Here is a 19,808-nt window from a genome sequence, read left to right as displayed (position 1 = left end):
TCTATTCAGCCACTCTACATTATTCCTAATCTAACGAATACAATGAGGAGGATACAATACAATGAAACTTTGGAAGAGTTGCCTTAGAAACAAACTGACAGATGAGCATTTCCTTTCCTTTGGCCTCCCTCTTTAAAAAGTTTGCCCATCACTGGTAGCCTTTACCACTCTTCTGCAATGAAACCTAAACTTAGCATCAATTCTAAGAAGGAAGATATGGGTTTAAAAAAAAAAAAAAGAGCCTACAGCCTGGTAAAAGGGGCACCAAAAAATACTGAAGAAAATAACACTTTAAAAAACAAAACAGGGTAATGGTAAAAGACATACAAAATCCATTGAAGAGAAGAACTCCATAAAAAGCAGAATTGGTCAGATATGCAAAAATTCAGTGATGAAAAGAACTCCTTACAAAGCACGATTGGCCAAATAGAAAAGGAGATACAAAAGCTCACTGAAGAAAATAATTCCTTAAAAATTAGAATTGGGCAAGTGGAAGCTAATGATTTCAAGAGATATCAAGAAACAATAAAACAAAATCAAAAGAATGAGAAATTAGAATAAAATGTGAAATATCTCATTGAAAAAAACAAGTGACCTGGAAAATATATCCAGAAGAGATAATTTAAGAATTATTGGACTGCTTGAAAGCTAAAATCAAAAAAAGATCCTAGACATCATCTTTCAAGAAATAATGAAGGAACACTTCCCTAATATTCTAGAACCAGAGGATAAAACAGAATTTGAAAAAAATCCACTGGCCACTTTCTGAAAGAGATCCCCAAATGAAAACTCCCAGGAATATTACAACCAAATTCCATAGTTCCGGCCTCAGACACTTCCCAGCTGTGTGACCCTGGGCAAGTCACTTGACCCCCATTGCCCACCCTTACCACTCTTCCACAAAGGAGCCAATACACAGAAGTTAAGGGTTAAAAATAAAATTCCATAGCTCTCAGGTAAAGGAGAAAAGATTATAAGCAGCCAGAAAGAAACAATTCAATTATTGTTGGACCACTGTTAGGACAACATAAGATATAGCAGCTCCTATATTAAAGGATTAGAGGGCCTGGATTATGATATTCTGGAAAGCAAAGGAGCTAGGATTATAACCAAGAATCATCTACCCAGCAAAACTCAGTATAATCCTTCAGGGGAAAAAATAAATATTCATTGAAATATAGGTCTTTTGACCATTTCTGATTAAAAAACCAGAGCTGAATAGAAAATCTGATGTTAAAATACAAGACTCAAAAGAAGTATAAAAAGGTAAATAAGACAGAGAAATAATAAGAGATTCAATAAAGTTAAAGTGTTTACATCCCTACAAGAGAAGATGATACTTATAACTCCTAAGAACTTTATCATTATTAAGACAGTTAGAATGAGTATACATAGACAGAGGGAATGGATGTGAGTTGAATGTGATGGGATGATATAAAAAAATAAAATAAAAGGGTAATAATGAAGAATGCAATGAGAGAAGGGAAAAGAGAGATATAGAATGGGGTAAATTATCTCATGAAAGCTTTTACAATGTAGGGGAAGATGGGGAAGGTGGAGAGAATACTTGAACCTTACTCTTGTTAGAACTGGCTCAAAGAAGGTATAACATACACACTTTTTTGGATATAGAAATCTATCTTATTCTCCAGGAAAGTAAGAGGAGAAAGAGAGCAGGGTAGGGAGGATTCTGATAGAAAGGAGGATAGATTGGGGGAGGCAGAAATTAGAACCAAAATACTTTTGAGGATGGACAGGATAAAAGGACAGATAGAGTAAGATAAACAGGGATAGCAGGAATAGGTTAAAGGGAAATACATAGTAATCATAATTTTAAAAAATCTATAGCATGATTCTCTGAAAAAAGCCTCAGTTCTCAAATATATAAAGAACCGAGTCAAATGTATAAAAATACAAGTCATCCCCAATTGATAATTGGTCAAAAGATAAAGTTTTCAGACAAAGTAATCAAAACTATCTATACTCACATTAAAAAAATGCTTTAAATCATTATTGATTAGAGAAATGCAAATTAAAACAAGTCTGAGGTACCCCCCCCACACCTATCAAATTGGCTAATATAACAGAAAATGAAAATGACAAATGTGGCCAGGAGCAGAGGAGTGTGCAGCTTTGAGACATTAATGCATTGCTGATGGAACTGTGAACTGATCAAACTAATCTAGAGGGCAATGTGGAATTATATCCAAAGAGCTATAGAACTGTCTATACCTTTTGCTCCAGAAATACCACTACTAGGTCTGTATCCCAAAAAGATTAAAAAAAAAAGTAAAAGGACCTCTAAACATACAAAAATATTTTTAACAGTTCTTTTTGTGGTGGTAAAGAATTGGAAATTGAGGGGATGTCTATCAATTGATAAGTGGTCTAACAAGTTATGGTATGTGATTGCAAAAGAATTCTATAGTGCTATATAAGAAATAATGAGCAGGATGCTCTCAGGAAAACCTGGAAAGACTTGCATTAACTAATACAAAGTCAAGTGAACAGAACTAGAAGAACATTGTACAAAGAAATAGCAATCTTGTATAATGATCAATTGTGAATGACTTAGCTATTTTTAGCAAAACAATGATTCAAGACCATTTCAAAGAACTTAAAATTTAAAATGATATCTACTTCCAGAGAAATATCTGATGGACTCTGAATGTAGACCAAAACATACTATATTTCACATTCTTTTTCTTCTTTTCCCCACTTTTTATATTGATATCTCTTCCACAAAATGACTAATATGGAAAAATGTTTTACATAATTGCACATGTAAAATCTGTATCAGATTGCTTATCATTTCAGGAACGGAGAGAAATGGAAGGAAGAATAGAAAGAGAGAATTTGGAACACAAAATTTTACAAAAGATGAATATTAAAATATTGTTTGATATAAAATTGGAGAAAAATAAAATATAAAATTTTTCAAAATTATTTTAGATATGATTGAGAAGATAAAATATCATATTTTTAATTGAGGATCCCTAAATGAGCTTTTATTAATTTTTAAATGTTTTTTTTAAACTCTTACCTTCTGCCTTAAAATCAATATTGTGTATTGATTCTAAGGCAGAAGAGTGGTAAGGGCTAGGCAATGGGGGTTAAGGGACTTGCCCAGGGTCACACAGCTAGGAAGTGTCTGAAGCCAGATTTCAACCTAGGACCTCCCATTTCTAGGCCTGGCTCTCAATTCACTGAGCCACCCAGCTGCCCCCAAGAGCTTTTATTTATATAGGTTATATCTACTGATATTTACTATATTAACCCTTTAAAATCTTAATACTATTATGAAAATAGTTTTGACCTAATAGATTCATTAAATGAATCTCTGAGATCCCCAAAGGGTTCTCAGACCACACTCTGAAAACTGCTGCTCTTAAATATGCTCTTCATCTGGCTTCCTCTTCCCAATTTAGCATTGCTGGGCCAGGTGTAGCTTGGGCATCAACTTCTCTGAGAAGCTTTTTTCACTGTTTCCTCTAGCTATGAGCACTCTGTCCTTCCCCAAATTAACTCCCAGAGGGCAGGAGCTATTTATTCCTCTTATATTCCTAAAGCCTCAAACACAAAAGGCATTTAATGCTTGTTGAATTGAAAAATCACAATTTTCTGCTCATGTCTTCAGAGATGACAAAATTCGGAAAGATCAAGTCTAATTAATGGGCTCTGAAACCATTATCAAGAACCATCAAGAAGCAATTCTTTTAGGGATTGATGGAAACAATCAGTAAATAAGGAATGCAGATCTGTTTTAACTAAAAAAAAACTACAGCAAAACATAGTATACTACAAAAAGCTTGGCAAGAGATAAAAGTAAGTCACATCATCTTGAAGGCATTTAAGGATAAAACTGGTAAGAGGGCAATAAAAAAATGAAAAACAGGTAGGGAAATTTATCAAGATTTTAAAAATAAACTCTTTTTCCATTAATACAGTGAAGTCACCACATTTGGACTGAAAGAGGCAAGGATACCAAAGATGTGGAAAAATACTAAGATACTGTTACAAAAAAAAAACTCTAGAAAATATTAATAACTATAATCTATGTGTCTAATTCCTTAATTTACAATAATTTTATGAGAATAATCTATACTAGTAACAAACTCATCCTTGAAGAATGTATATAAAATAAATAGACTTTTATGAATGTTATTCCATAGTAGACATCTTTACAGTCAGATTCCACTGTTTTTATTTTTCAAATATAAAAAAAGCATTTGATTTAGTAAAACAAAGCACTACCTTAAAACCTTTCTCCTAACAATATGTCAAAATCATTCAAGATTCCTTTAAAGTTGTAACAATAGAGACAACTATGTTTGGTGACCTTCTGATGATTAATATCAATCAAGGCAATAAAAAAGGAAAATGGGATGCCTGCCAAAAATGTTTGTCACTGTCACTGAGGCTGTCCAGCATAATCCAAACAGAAAAGTAAGACTGACTATAGCAGTGATGGCAAACCTTTTAAAGACAAAATGCCCAAATTACAACCCTCACGCCTCATGTGAGCCACCCCCTTACCCCAGATGGGGAGGGAGGAAGCTCTCCCATTGAGCTGTTGGGCAGAGGGGCAGGTGATGAGAAAAATGTCCTCAAGTGTGCATGGAGAGCAGCCCCTCCGGCACACATGCTACTGGCTCACCAACTTAGGCCTATAGAGTAAAATGGTAAAGTAAAAAGAGTGTGGGACTTGGCTTCCAAAGATCTAGGTTCAATTTCTAATTCGGCCACTTTCCACTTGTGTGATTTGGGGCACATCACTGAGCCTCTCTGGGCCTTAGTTTCTCATCAATAAAATGAGGAGTTAGATTAGATAACCTGCCCAGCTCTAAATCAATGATGCTGCAGACACTCCTGTTTGCAGACTCAGTATTCTGATTCATTTTAGTGCTATATGCTTTGAGCTCTGGAATACTGGGATCTCCTAAATGGGATCCATCATCATTCAAAAAAACTGGCCTAACTACACACACAGGAAAAACTGAATGGATTAAGAATGCTTTTTGTCCAGACTGTGACACAGACTATTAGGTTCAAAATACACAGAGCTGGTCTATTGGTATATGTCCTGACAAACAAAATAAACAATTAGCTTGGAATAGGAGTTTTGAAGGAAAGTGAACTGGATTGCATTTGAGACACTCTTAAGGTACTTCAGAGGACACAAGTTTCTCCCTGAAACAAAACCTATCTTTTTCACTTCAATCTTCTAACAATATTGTATGGTTGCAAATCAAGGAATATCAAAGTTGATAGAGAGTTAAAGTTAAGGATCACTCAGAGGTCAAGAGGTATACAGTGAGTGTGAGGAGGTTAAAATGTTTTACCAGTGAAGAATCCCCCCAGGGAAGTGCTGTCACAAGCATTATTAGAGACACACTAGGAAAGATCAGAGAAATCTAGAAAATGTAGGAGGACAGTTATAGGGCTAATCAAGAGATTACCCAAGTGACTCCAGTGATCTCCACACAAGATCAAAAGAGCTTGAGGGGGGCAGCTGGGTAGCTCAGTAGATTGAGAGCCAGGCCTAGAGACGGGAGGTCCTAGGTTCAAATCCAGCCTCAGACACTTCCCAGCTGTGTGACCCTGGGCAAGTCACTTGACCCCCATTGTCCACCCTTACCACTCTTCCACCAAGGAGCCAATACACAGAAGTTAAGGTTTTAAAAAAATTTTTTTAAATAAAATAAAATAAAAGAGCTTGAGGAAGAGCCCGAGCACACTGAGGGAAAACCCCCTCCATCCCATTCCCCTAGGAGGATTTCTGGGGCATGGACAGAAATAGGAAAGAATAATAAGACTGGGTTATCTTCGCTATTTGAGAAAGTGCCTGCAATGATGAAATCACATTCATCAAAGAATCAAACTAATGCAACTTCATTATAACTAGTTTTCAAATAGCTCCTGAGACGATTAAAAGCAACTGACATTGGTATCAGTGAGACTTGATTATCTCCTTCATTTTCTGAAACATAATAAGCTATGTTTTCCAAGTCATTAGGGCAACAAAGCCCTAAGAGAACAATGATCATTACTCACTGGCAGACAAAATGTGAATATCCTATAACTGTCCTGCTTTGGGAAAAAATATAGGTAATCAGTAGCATTCCTTCCCCATGTTTTTCCCTGATAGGGTTGTACTGTAGACTTTATAACATTGCTTTTAACAATAGTTAGTGCAGGGCTTAAAAAATTTGTGAGACTACCATGTTAAGATGGCTGCAGAGTAGTTGCAGAACACTTACTCTCCCCACCACCAACCTATATGATACCTCAAAAGAACAAAAAAAAACAAGTTCAGATGAATGAAGGTACTCCACAATTGGGCACAGCATCAAAAGTACATGGGATTTGGGCATTTCCACACTATAAGGGAGTGAATTAGCTCCCACCAAAATGCAAGCTAATCAACTCTCCCCCACCCCACCTACAGTGCCAGAGTCATAGCCAGTGTACTAGAATTAGAACAGTGTGGGGCAATCTCTAAGTCCTTGGCAGCTGATTAAGAACACCCCTGAGAGCAGCTAGACATGAAACCCCAGGAGGCTGAAGAGTGCGCACCTTGGGTGCAGAGAGAGGAGTGGGGCAGCACACAGCAGAAACCAATCAGACTCAAAAAGTAGCATCAGGCAAAAAAATGCTCCATAGCTCCATACACAGAGAGCCTGCCCTCTCCACTCAGACTTCTGAGGGAAGCAAAAACCAGCATAGTGATGGCTAGCAATGCTCAAGAAATACCAACCACCAAAAGGAACAAGAGAAAAGCACTAACTCTGGATAATATTTACAGAGAAAAAATCCAGAGCACAAAGGAAACAGCAGAGGAGGACAAACAAGTAAACATATCCAAACCTTCCCAAAAAAATGAAAATAGGTCACAAGCTCTTGAAGAGTTCCAATCTGAGATCATGAGAAAGGGAGAAGAGATTTGGCAAGAAAAGTGGGAAATAGTCCAAAAAGAAAATAATAGTTTAAAAGGTAGAATTTCACAATTGGAAATTGAGGTCCAGAAATCAAATGAAATGTTAAGCAAATTTAAGACCAGAAATGACCAGCTGGAAGCCATAAAGAGCCAGATAGATCAGACCAAAAAGGAAAATCAAAAGATTATAGCCGAAAACCAGTCTTAAAGACTAGAATTGGGCAAGTAAAAGACGATGATCTCACAAGAGAGCAAGAATTAATGAAGCAAAATCAAAAGACTGACAAAATAGAAGGAAACATGAAATATCTCACTGACAAGATGGCAGACCAAGAAATCAGATCTAGAAGAGACAATTTGAGAATCACTGGTCTTCCTGAAAAATCAGAGACAAATAAGAATCTTGACATCATACAAGAAATTATCCAAGAAAAATGCCCTGATATCCTTGAACAAGAGGGCAAAATAGACATTGAAAGATCCCATAGAACACCTTCTACACTAAATCCTCAAAAGACCACCCCCGGGAACATAACAGTCAAATTCAAAAGCTGCCAATTTAGGGAGAAAATATTACAAGAAGACAGGAAGAGACAATTCAGATATCAAGGAACACCAATCATGATTACATAGGATCTGGCAGCCTTGACACTAAAAGACCACAAGGCTTGGAATATGATATTCAGAAAGGCAAGAGAATTGGGTCTACAACCAAGGATCACCTACTGTTATATTAAAAGGAGGTACTACTATTAGATGTATATGTAGATGGAGTACAGAGAGAGGATAGGATGACACTTCTCCTTTATAATAGTTGCCCAGGCAAGATCCTTTAGGTCAATGTATGTTATCCCTTCAGGACCCACCTGGGGTTAATTGATATTAATTATTGGACTCTTCAGCTGAGGTAACGTTGGTAATCTGACTGCGTGACTCCCTTCCCAAATAAACTTTGAATAACCAATTCAGGAAGGTACTTTGAAACTTTGAATATATTTGGCACAGAAGGATAATGGTATGGGATAGAGGTATTGGGAGACCCTACTTTAAGTTGTTAATAATGAATCTCTAACTGCAGGCAAATGAAGGAATCAAGATGATAGCTTCTCTCTGGTACAGCCTGGCCAGGGCTACACCAGAGCAGGCAAACTTCTATACAGTTTCAGCTTCTTCTTCAGTAGATGGTAAGCCTAATGAGTTGAGATATCCACCCTTTATCCACCCTCTTCTTCTTCTCCTGCCTACTTCCCGGATCCCTCCCAGGCCCTGGGAAGCCTAGATGACTAAGATGATTTACTTCCTAATATCTAGGAGCAGTAGAAACAGAGATGGTGGTCTGATACAGGTTGATGATGGTATAGGAAACACAGGAGCTGCTTGCAGGGTTCAGTTTGCAAGTCTCTATTTCCCCAAAGACTGGGATCCACTGATCTCCAGCCTCAAGGACAGTTAAAGACCCAAGAACCTCTGTCAGGGTTCCCAACTGCTCTCTCCTGAGTCCCCATGCCTCTCTGGGAACATTCCGACATCCAACTGATTCACCTGTCAATCACCAAGTGAACTTCAAGCTCCCAGAGATTCAATATAACACTACCCATCAAAACTGACTATATACTTCCAGGGGAAAATATGTGCATTCAACAAAATAGAAGATTTCCAAGTATTTGTAAAGAAAAGGCCAGAACTAAGCAGAAAGTTTGATATCCAAACACAAAAATCAAGAGAAACATGAAAAGGTAAATAAGAAAGAGAGGGGAAAGAGAAAAAAAAAATTTTAAGGTTCTTCTTTAAGATCAAATTACTTATATTTCTATATGGAAAAATGTTATTTGTAACTCTCAAAAATTGTATTCACTATTATAGTAATTAGGGAAAGGTTGGAGTACTAAGTGGTCTAAAATGATATGCAAAAAAAAAGAAAGAAAGAAAAGGGGTGGGGGAATAGAAGATGGCACCAAAGGAAACTTGAAGGAATAAGAAAAATAGGATAATCTATACCATACAAAGAGGGGAGGGGAAGAATACTATTATAAGAAGGAGAGGAAGAGTGTTTTAATAGGTAATACGTAAACCTTACTCTTAGTGGAATCAATTATGAAAGGGGAGAGAAGCTAGATTCATTGGGGTACTGAATTCTATCTTACCCTACAGGGAAAGTCAGAAGGGAAAAAACAAGGGAGAGAGTGGAGTAGAGAGTACATAAAGGGAGGGTAAGAGAGGAGGGGAGGGAATTTAATAGACCCTAAAAAAAATAACAAGAGGGGAACAAAAAGGGAGGGAGTGGAAAGGGAAGTAAAATAAGGGTGGGAATTAGGGGGAGTGATTAAAAGCAAATCACTGGTTTAAAAGGAAATAGCAAAAGAACAAAAGGCAGAATTAGGAGAAGATTTCAAAATGTTGGGAAATACACAGATGACAATCATAATTCTGAATGTGAATGGGATGAATTCACCCATAAAATCGAACATAGCAGAGTGAATTAGAAATCAAAAGTCTAGCATATGTTGTCTACAAGAAACACACATGAGGCAGGTAGACACACACAAGGTAAAGGTGAAAGGATGGGACAAAATCTAATGGGCTTCAACTGAGAAAAGGAAGGTAGGAGTCACAATCATCATATCTGACAAATCCTGATAAAAGGCAACATAGACAATGAAGAAATATCAGTATTTTACATATATGCACCAAATGCTATAGCATCCAAATTTCTAAAGGAGAAACTGGCAGAGCTCAAAGAGGAAATAGATAGTAGAACTATACTAGTGGGAAACCTTAACCTTCCTCTTTCAGATCTAGATAAATTAAATCAAAAAATAAATAAGAGGTAAGAGAGGTGACTGAAACCTAGGAAAATTAGATTTAATAGATATGTGGAGAAAAATAAATAGGGACAAAAAGAAATACATTTTCTTTTCAGCAGCACATGATACATTCTCAAAGATTGACCGTGCACTAGGGCATAGAAATATGGCAAATAAATGCAAAAGAGCAGAAATAATAAATGCAACCTTTTCAGATCATAATAGAATAACAATAATAATTAGTAAAGGTATATGGATAGGCAAATCAAAAATGAATTGGAAATTAAATAATATGATTCTCCAAAATCAGTTAAAGAACAAATCATAGAAAGAATTAATAATTTCATTGAAAAGAACAACAATGATGAGATATCCTACCAAAATCTGTGGGATGCAGCCAAAGCAGTACTCAGGGGGAAATTTATATCCTTCAGTGCATATATTAACAAATTAGGGAAGGCAGAGATCAGTGAATTGGGCATGCAAATCAAAAAACTTGAAAGCGAACAAATTAAAAATCCCCAGATGAAAACTAAAAAATTAAAGGAGAAATTCATAAAATTGAAAGCAAAAGATAAATAAGACTAGAAGGTGGTACTTTGAAAAAACAAATAAATTTGACAAAGTACTGGTCAATCTAAAAAAAAAAGGAAAGAAGAAAACCAAATCAACAGTATCAAAGATGAAAAGAGAGACCTCACTTCTAATGAAGAGGAAATTAAGGCAATCATTAAAAACTATTTTGCCCAATTATATGGCAGTAAATATAGCAATCTTGGTGAGATGGATAAATATTTACAAAAATATAAATTGTCTAGATTAACAGCAGGAGAAATAGAATAACTGAATAATCCCATATCAGAGAAAGAAATTGAACAAGCCATCAAAGAACTCCCTAAGAAAAAATCCCCAGGACCAGATGGATTCACAAGTGAATTCTATCAAACATTCAAAGAACAACTCATCTCAATACTATACAAACTATTTGACATAATAAGGAAAAGCATTCTACCAAATTCCTTTTATGACACAAATATTGTACTGCTCCCAAAGCCAGGTGGATCAAAAACAGAGAAAGAAAACTTACAGACTAATCTTCCTAATGAACATAGATGCAAAAATCTTAATTAGAATACTAGCAAAAAGACTCCAGCAAGTGATCATGAGGGTTATTCATTATGATCAGGTGGGATTTATAACAGGAATAAAAGGATGGTTCAACATTAGGAAAACCATTCACATAATTGACCATATCAACAAACAAACCAACAAAAATCACATGATTATCTCAATAGATGCTGAAAAAGCCTTTGACAAAATACAACACCCATTTCTATTGAAAACACTAGAAAATATGGGAATAGAAGGACCTTTCCTAAAATAATAAACAGTACATATCTAAAACAATCAACAAGCATCATATGCAATGGGGATAAATTAGAAGCCTTCCCAATAAGATCAGGAGTGAAACAAGGATGCCCATTATCACCTCTATTATTTAACATTGTACTAGAAACACTAGCAGTAGCAATTAGAGAAGAAAAAGAAACTGAAGGTATCAAAATAGGCAATGAGGAGACTAAGCTATCACTCTTTGCAGATGATATGATGGTCTACTTAAAAAATCCTAAAGAAGCTTGTAGAAATAACAACTTTAGCAAAGTTGCAAGATACAAAATAAATGCACATAAATCATCAGCATTTCTATATATTTCCAACACATCACAGCAGCAAGAGGTAGAAAGAGAAACACCATTTAAAATCACCCTAGACAATATAAAATACTTAGGAATCTGTCTACCAAAACAAACACAGCAATTATACGAAAACAACTACAAAACACTTTCCAAACAAATAAAACTAGATCTAAACAATTGGAAAAACATTGATTGCTCATGGGTAGGACGAGCTAACATAATAAAAATGACCATTTAATTAATACCCAAATTAATTTACCTATTTAGCGCCATACCTATCAAACTACCAAAAAACTTTTTTACTGAATTAGAAAAAACTATAACAAAGTTCAATTGGAATAACAAAAGATCAAGAATATCAAGAGAAATAATGAAAAAAAATGTGAAGGAATGTGGCCTAGCAGTACCAGATATTAAACTATTACTATAAAGCAGCAGTCATCAAAAAAATATGGTACTGGCTAAGAGACAGAGGGGAGGATCAGTGGAATAGACTTGGGGTAAGTGACGTCAGCAAAACAGTGTATGATAAACCCAAAGAGCCCAACTTTTGGGACAAAAATCCACTATTTGACAAAAACTGCTGGGAAATTTGGAAAACAATATGGGAGAGATTAGGTTTAGATCAATATCTCACACCCTACACCAAGATAAATTCAGAATGGGTGAATGACTTGAATATAAAGAGGGAAATTATAAATAAATTGATTGAACACAGAATAGTATACCTGTCAGATCTCTAGGAAAGGAAAGATTATAAAACCAAGCTAGAGTTAGAGAAAATTACAAAATGTAAAATAAATGATTTTGATTATATTAAATTAAAAAGCTTTTGTACAAACAAAAACAATGTAACCAAAATCAGAAGGGAAAAAACAAATTGGGAAAAAAATCTTTATAACAAAAAACTCTGACAGAGGTCTAATTACTCAAATATACAAGGATTTAAATCAATTGTATAAAAAATCAAGCCATTCTCCAATTGATAAATGGGCAAGAGATATGAATAGGCAATTGTCAGATAAAGAAATCAAAACTATCAATAAGCACATGAGAAAGTGTTCTAAATCTCTAGTAATTAGAGAACTGCAAATCAAAACAACTTTGAGGTATCACCTCACACCTAGCAGATTGGCTAAAATGAGAGAAGGGGAGAGTAATGAATGTTGGAGGGGATGTGGCAAAAATAGGAAATTAATGCATTGCTGGTGGAGTTGAGAACTGATCCAACCATTCTGGATGGCAATTTGGAACTATGCTCAAAGGGTTATAAAAGAATGCCTGCCCTTTGATCCAGCCATACCATTGTTGGGTCTGTACCCCAAAGAGATCATAGATAAACAGACTTGTACAAAGATATTTATTAACCGTGCTTTCTGTGGTGGCAAAAAACTGGAAAATGAGGGTATGCCCTTCAATTGGGAAATGGCTGAACAAATTGTGGTATATGCTGGTGATGAAATGCTATTGTGCTCAAAGGAATAATGAACTGGAGGAATTCCATGTGAACTGGAAAGACCTCCAGGAACTGATGCAGAGCAAAAGGAGCAGAGCCTTGAAGAACACTGTACACAGAGACCAATACACTGGTACAATTGAACGTAATGGACTTCTGTACTAGCAGCAAAGCAATGACCCAGGACAATTCTGTGGGATTTATGGAAAAGAACGCTACCCACATTCAGAGGAAGAACTGCAGGAGTGGAAACATAGAAGAAAAACAACTGCTTGAACACATGGGTTGATGCAGACACGATTGGGGATGTAGACTCGAAAGGACCACACCAATGCAAGCAACTATCAATAATATGGAAATAAGTCTTGATTGATGACACAAGTTAAAACCAGTGGAAATGCGCATCGGCTATGGGGGGTGGGAGGGAGGGTGAAGGGGTGGGTGAAGGGGAAAGTAAAAACATGAATCATATAACCATGGAAAATTTTTCTAAAAAATAAAATATATTTTAAAAAAAAGAATTACATTATATATTCTAAAAAAAATAAAAATTATATTTAAAAAAACCAATATGTTACTGGCAAAGAGACAGAATGGAGGATCAGTGGAATAGACTTGGGGTAAGTGGTGTTGTGAGGAAGATTATTATTTAGTTATTAGCTTAGTATTAGTATTAGACCTAACAGCAAGGGCTGGAGAATTCCACATGGAATGGGGAAGCAGGAAGTGGCTTGCACTCTCTGAGAAGGACTCCATGGTAGGAGTTACAAGTAGTAACTGATTCCCTGGGAGACCTCAGCCCTAGTGGAGTTTCACCCTGATCCTCTGGGATCCTGGAGTATGGTGAAGGTTGGAAGCAGAGGACATCTATCCTGCATGACAGCACTGAGTAGGGAGTGATCTGCGATCTGGTGGACAGCTTGCAGACTTCCTCTCCCTACTGGGCTACTTTGGCCAATCAGTTCTGGAGGAGTTGGTTCCTGGCATCCTGAAAACATCTCTGGACTCTACTGTGAGGATTCCCACTCCAGTACTGTTATTCTCTGGGCCTTGCCTGGCTTAGGTCTTAGATTAGTGTAGATAAGTCCCTCCCCTGACCCTGGGGTTTGTCCCTAGTCTGAAGAGTGTAGTAAACCCCATTCCCATCCTTATTCTTAGTTGTCTTATACTTAGTGTGTATATATATATATAATATTATTATATATTATACTTATACTTAGTAGTATAAAAGTGTTATAAAACTCTTGCTTTTACTTGCTGGTTTCCATAGGCCTAGACTAGATAGTGCAGGGTGGCAGTTGGGCCCGACTGCCACTTCAGTAGCAATCACCTCCTTGGCTGTAAAACCTGGTCTCCCAACCTTGTTTGGTCCTGTCCATCTGTCATTCCTGTCTTCCTCACCCCATTATGAACCCACAGATAAATTAGTTAACTTCCCTGGTAATTCTCCATTTACAGTTGCCTCAGGAAGATAGAATATGATAAACCCAAAGAGCCCAGCTTTTGAGACAAAAACCCACTATTTGACCAAAATTGCTGGGAAAATTGGAAAACAGTATGGGAGAGACTGGGTCTAGATCAACATTTCACACCCTATATACTAAAATAAATTCAGAATCGGTGAATGACTTGAATATAAAGAAGGAAACTATAAATAAATTAGGTAAGCATAGAATAGTATACTTCTCAGATCTTTGGGAAAGGAAAAATTTTAAAAACAAGCAACAGTCAGAGAAAATTACAAAATGTAAAATAAATAATTTTGATTACATTAAATTAAAAAGGGGTTGTACAAACAAAACCAATGCAACCAAAATTATAAGTGAAGCAACAAATTGGGAAAGAATCTTTATAACAAAAAACTCAGACAATGGTCTAATTACTCAAATATAGAAGGAGTTAAATCAATTGTACAAAAAAATCAAGCCATTCCCCATTTGATAAATGGGTAAGGGACATGAATAGGCAATTTTCAGATAAAGAAATCAAAACTATCAACAAGCACATGAAAAAGTGTTCTAAATCTCTTATAATTAGAGAAATGAAATCCGTAGGAGGATGAAAGACTGTAGTGTCCAAGTATCACCTCGCACCTAGCAGATTAGCTAACATGACAGCAAAGGAAAGTGGTGAATATTGGAGTGGACGTGGCAAAATTGGGATTTTAATGCATTGCTGGTGGAGTTGTGAATTGATCCAACTATTCTGGATGGCAATTTGGAACTATGCCCAAAGGGCAATAAAAGACTGTCTGCCCTTTGATCCGATCATACCACTGCTGAGTTTATACCCCAAGAGATCATAGGGGAAAAGACTTGTACAAAAATGTTTATAGCTGCGCTCTTTGTGGTGGCAAAAAAATTGAAAAATGAGGGAATGTCCTTCAATTGGGGAATGGCTGAACAAATTGTGGTATCTGTTGGTGATGGAATACTATTGTGCTCAAAGGAATAATGAACTGGAGGAATTCCATGTGAACTGGAATGACCTCCAGGAATTGATGCAGAGTTAAAGGAACAGAACCAGGAGAACCTTGTATACAGAGACTGATACATTGTGGTACAATCGAACATAATGGACTTCTCTATTAGTATCAATGCAATAATCCAGGACAATTCCGAGGGATTATGGGAAAGAACACTATCCACATCCAGAGAAGAACTGTGGTAGTAGAAACAGAGGAAAAACAACTGCTTGAACACATTGGCTGATGGGGATATTATTGGGAATGTAGATGATCACCCTAATAATAAAATGGATATACACCTTGATCGATGATACATGTAAAACCCAGTGGAATTGCACATCTGCTATTGGGGGGGGAAGGGTTTGGGGCGAAAGAAAACGTGAATCATGTAACCATGGGAAAATATTCTAAATAAAAAAAAATTTGTGAAAACAGAAAGTTATACTGAATACTAGGTTTCATAATTATAGCCAGAGAACCTTGGATGATGATCATCATGACAATAACTAGCCTTTAAAAAAACACTTGGGGCAGTAAGGTAGCCCAGGAGATAGAATGCCAGGCCTGGAGTCCAGAGGGTCTGAGTTCAAATCTGGCATCAGATACTTCCTAGTTAAGTGAGCCTGGGGCAAGTCACTTAACTTCCACTGCCTAGTCTTTACCACTCTTCTGCCTTAGAACTGACACTCAGTATTGATTCAAAGACAAAAGGTATGGATTTTTTAAAAATCACTTTAAGATTGGCAAAGTCTTTAATCATTTCAATTATGTAAGGTAGGTGTTATTATTACCCTCACTTTATAGATGTAGAAACTGAGTCTGAGAAGTTAAATGACTTGTCCAGAGTGAGTGACACAGCTATTAAGTATCTGAGACAGGATTTGAATTCAGGTCTTCTTGACTCTGAGTCCAACATTCTATCCACTGGACTACCTAGCTGCTTCTGATGGCTGTATTCTATCAGTAGTAATTATAATTAGAAAGGATAATTTACCAGATCAAATCCATGTAAAGTGAAGTTAATAAACTTCCAAAAAGATGAGTGATTTGTCTTTATCCAGTGATATAATTAGATCTATTAAAAAGCAAATGATGATTAAATAATTAATATTTAATTAATTACTTATTTGTTTGTACTATTATTATTTAATATATAATTTAATATAATAATATAACATGTCATATTATTGTTATATCAACCAATACTAAAAATAAATATATAATTTAATGCACTGTTGTAATATTAATTAATACTAAAATAAATATAATATATTATAATATTAATTAATTAAAATAATTAATATTAAAAATAAAAGTAATTAAACTAGAGCCTAAAAAAATCCTAAGAAACACCAGGTAAGAGTTAGAAAAAAGGGGGCAGGGCAGCTGGGTAGCTCAGTGAAGTGAGAGTCAGGCCTAGAGACAGGAGGTCCTAGGTTCAAACCCGGCCTCAGCCACTTCCCAGCTGTGTGACCCTGGGCAGGTCACTTGACCCCCATTGCCCACCCTTACCAATCTTCCACCTATGAGACAATACACCGAAGTACAAGGGTTTAAAAAAAAAAAAAAGAAAAGAAATTTTGTTCAATATGAAATATTTTTTAAAAAACCAATACAGTCATCAACTCAATGCTACTAAGAATATTATATTTTTTAATTCTTTTACTTTTGAAGTTTAGTATGTTAAGACAAAATTTTCCTCTCTATTCTTTTCTCTTTATAGAATCCACAGGAACTCTATGGTCTAAGGAGTGAAAGATTTGCCTAATATAGCAGAAAGTGAAGAATGTAACAAAAGTTTCATTTCCAATGTAGTTCAGTTATGTCAGTCTTAGTTATAGTCTCTGCTCTTCAACAGCAAATAATGCTAGTTTGCTATTTGCTTAAGTTTTTCCTAATTACTAGAAGAGCCCTAATTAGGTATATTGGGGATGTCATTACATGGACCACATCCTCTCCTGACATATACGTCCGTAGGAGGATGAAAGACTGTAGTGTCCAAGTGGCACTTACCTTGAACAAATAGTTATTTTATTTTTCATATTTCTGAGTACCAATTTTTCAAAATTGTAGTATGTAAAAACCCAATAATTGAGGCTAATATTCATTCTTTCTATAGGCTAGTTTTCCTTTTCTTATAATAAACAGTCACTCACATTGTCTATTACAGAAGTATCAATTATCTTTTCATTTTGATCATATTACAAAAGTATTATTTTGCTTTAAACATTTACTGAATATTAGTGCTTCTGAGTGTCTGCTAAATGGTGGCAATATTCTGGGTCTGGTGTGAGATCCAAAATAAGTATACAATAAACATATCTGTCCTCACTCCACAATTACTCTTCATAGCAATAAGATAAGTAATGTTTATATGGCTTTTTTTAAAAAGCACCCTAAGTGAGGGATTCTTAACATAGGGTCCATGACCTTATTTAAAACGATAGTTTGATAACTCTTTTTCATTATAACTGGTTTCCTTTTCAATCCTAAATTTTCTATGTATTTTAAAATGTTATTCAGAAAAGGGGCTTAAGGGGTCTGAGACACCAGAAAAAAGGTTACAATCATTCCTGCAAGTTAAGGGGAAAATAAACCAACTGAATAATGGGGAACCGGAGGCACTGAGGGATAGAGTCAAACAGCAAATGAGTGACAAAAATCAGGAAGAAAATAACAATCCAAATACTTAGCTCAGAACATCATCAAATATGCTCATCAATTTCTACTTTACCTGAAATTCATCAAAACATAAGAGACATGCATCTTCACTAATTTCTTCAGCTATAGGAGCTATTGGATCGTATGATTTGGCCATTAATCCTGGTTTCCGTTTTGGCAAACTCTGTTTAAGGCGATGTATTCCTTAAATAGATAAAAACAAATTAAAAGTAGCATTAGTAGCAAAGGTAACATAGTAAATGTTAGAAAAAGCATGCAAGTACAGTTAGAAGAGGGAAATAAACAATGCATTTCGATTCATACAGAATATAATTTTATTCCTAAAAGGATAATTCTTTAGCCCCAAAAGCCAAGGCTTAGAGCAATCTGAGAAGTCTTCCTACCCAAATCCTGACACTGAGAAGAGGAATCACACCTTTAGACTTCCTCAAACATATCCATATTATACTTAGTTAGAAATCAAAGTGGGTGCTAAAGAGATGATGTTAGACATGTGCAGACCAGAATATTAGGTCTAAAATCAGACAACATGGACTTAAATCTCATCTCTGCTCTGTGTGGTCTTGAGCATGGTCTCAAATCTCCTGGAGTCTCAGTTTCTTCATCTCTAAAATGAGAGACTTGGACAGATGATGATTAATGTAAGACCCAACTGTAAATCTTGTGATTCCATATGCAAACATCAGTTGTGAGGCTCTTTCTTTTCTCTAACACATATTCTTTTTTTAAAAAAATATTTGGTTTTTTCTAATTACATGTAAAAACATTATAATATTTTTGAGTTCCAAATTTTCTCCCTTCCTCTCCCTTCTCTCCCCAACCCCCGAGAAAGCAAATGATTTGATGTATGTTATATGTGTGCTGTCATAGAAAAGAATTTTCCATATTAGTCATATCTAACACATAGTCTAACTGCTTAATTCAATTTCATCTCATCCATTCATCCAACAAACATTTATTGAGACTCTTATCTTGTACACATTGCTGACCTAGATGTTAGTAGGAATAGCTTGAGAAAGATATCAGAGCAGCCACTTAGCTGAATAAATACAAATGTACAAGAAACAAAAGGGGATAAGTTAGAGAGCAATATACTGACAAGTTCAAAATGATACAGTACAAATTTAATATAAGTGTTGCAGAGGTAGAGAATAAAGAATCATATGCCAGTGGGATATGACTAAACAGTTAAAATTTCTTGAAACCCTTGATTTCTTCTTCTCCCTTAATAGAGAAAAAGAAATACATACTCTCTTTTATTTCTTTTAAATGTGATGGTTAATTTAATCTGACAAAAAGCAAAGGACTAATGATCAACTAATAAACAGACAAGACAACTCTCTAACTCTCTTTCCCTCTCTCATGAACCTAACTAGGGATCTATACAGTCCTTCAGGTTTAAAAATGACTATACAATAGCCAGGAGCACTCCAATTCTTTCTCTTCTCTTATTTAGTATTTGATCCCAAGAGTCCATATGGTGTTATGGAAAGAACTAGGAGTTGGGAGATTTGGGTTCTACCTTCTCTTTTGATTGGCTAAATGTATAACCTTAGGTCAGTTATGTTCCTAGAGGCCTAGTCTTCTTATCTGTAAAATAAAGATGAAACTTGCCTTGCCTACCTCATGGGATTGCTGTGAAAATGAAATGAAAGAAGACATGGTAGTCAACTGTAAACTAAGGAACTATCTAGATATAAGATGTTAGAATCATCTCAGGATTACACTACAATGTCATATCCAATACTGAACAAAATAAATAAGA

General features: G+C 35.7%; 1 protein-coding gene across 2 annotated transcripts in view; it reads right to left on the bottom strand.

Annotated features, from left to right (window-relative positions):
* Positions 1-19,808, bottom strand: part of AFG1L (AFG1 like ATPase) — a 217,422-nt gene that overhangs the window by 118,750 nt on the left and 78,864 nt on the right. For both annotated transcript variants that reach the window (XM_044676669.1, XM_044676670.1), the window contains exon 5: positions 18,096-18,226. In XM_044676669.1, the coding sequence (XP_044532604.1) occupies positions 18,096-18,226 (131 nt within the window). The remainder of the gene's footprint in view (positions 1-18,095; positions 18,227-19,808) is intronic.

The sequence above is a fragment of the Gracilinanus agilis genome, chromosome 4 (assembly GCF_016433145.1).
Source record: "Gracilinanus agilis isolate LMUSP501 chromosome 4, AgileGrace, whole genome shotgun sequence".
In the NCBI taxonomy this organism is placed as follows: domain Eukaryota; kingdom Metazoa; phylum Chordata; class Mammalia; order Didelphimorphia; family Didelphidae; genus Gracilinanus; species Gracilinanus agilis.
Note: the sequence above shows the minus strand (reverse complement) of the source record. Positions and strands in the feature narration are given on the sequence as shown.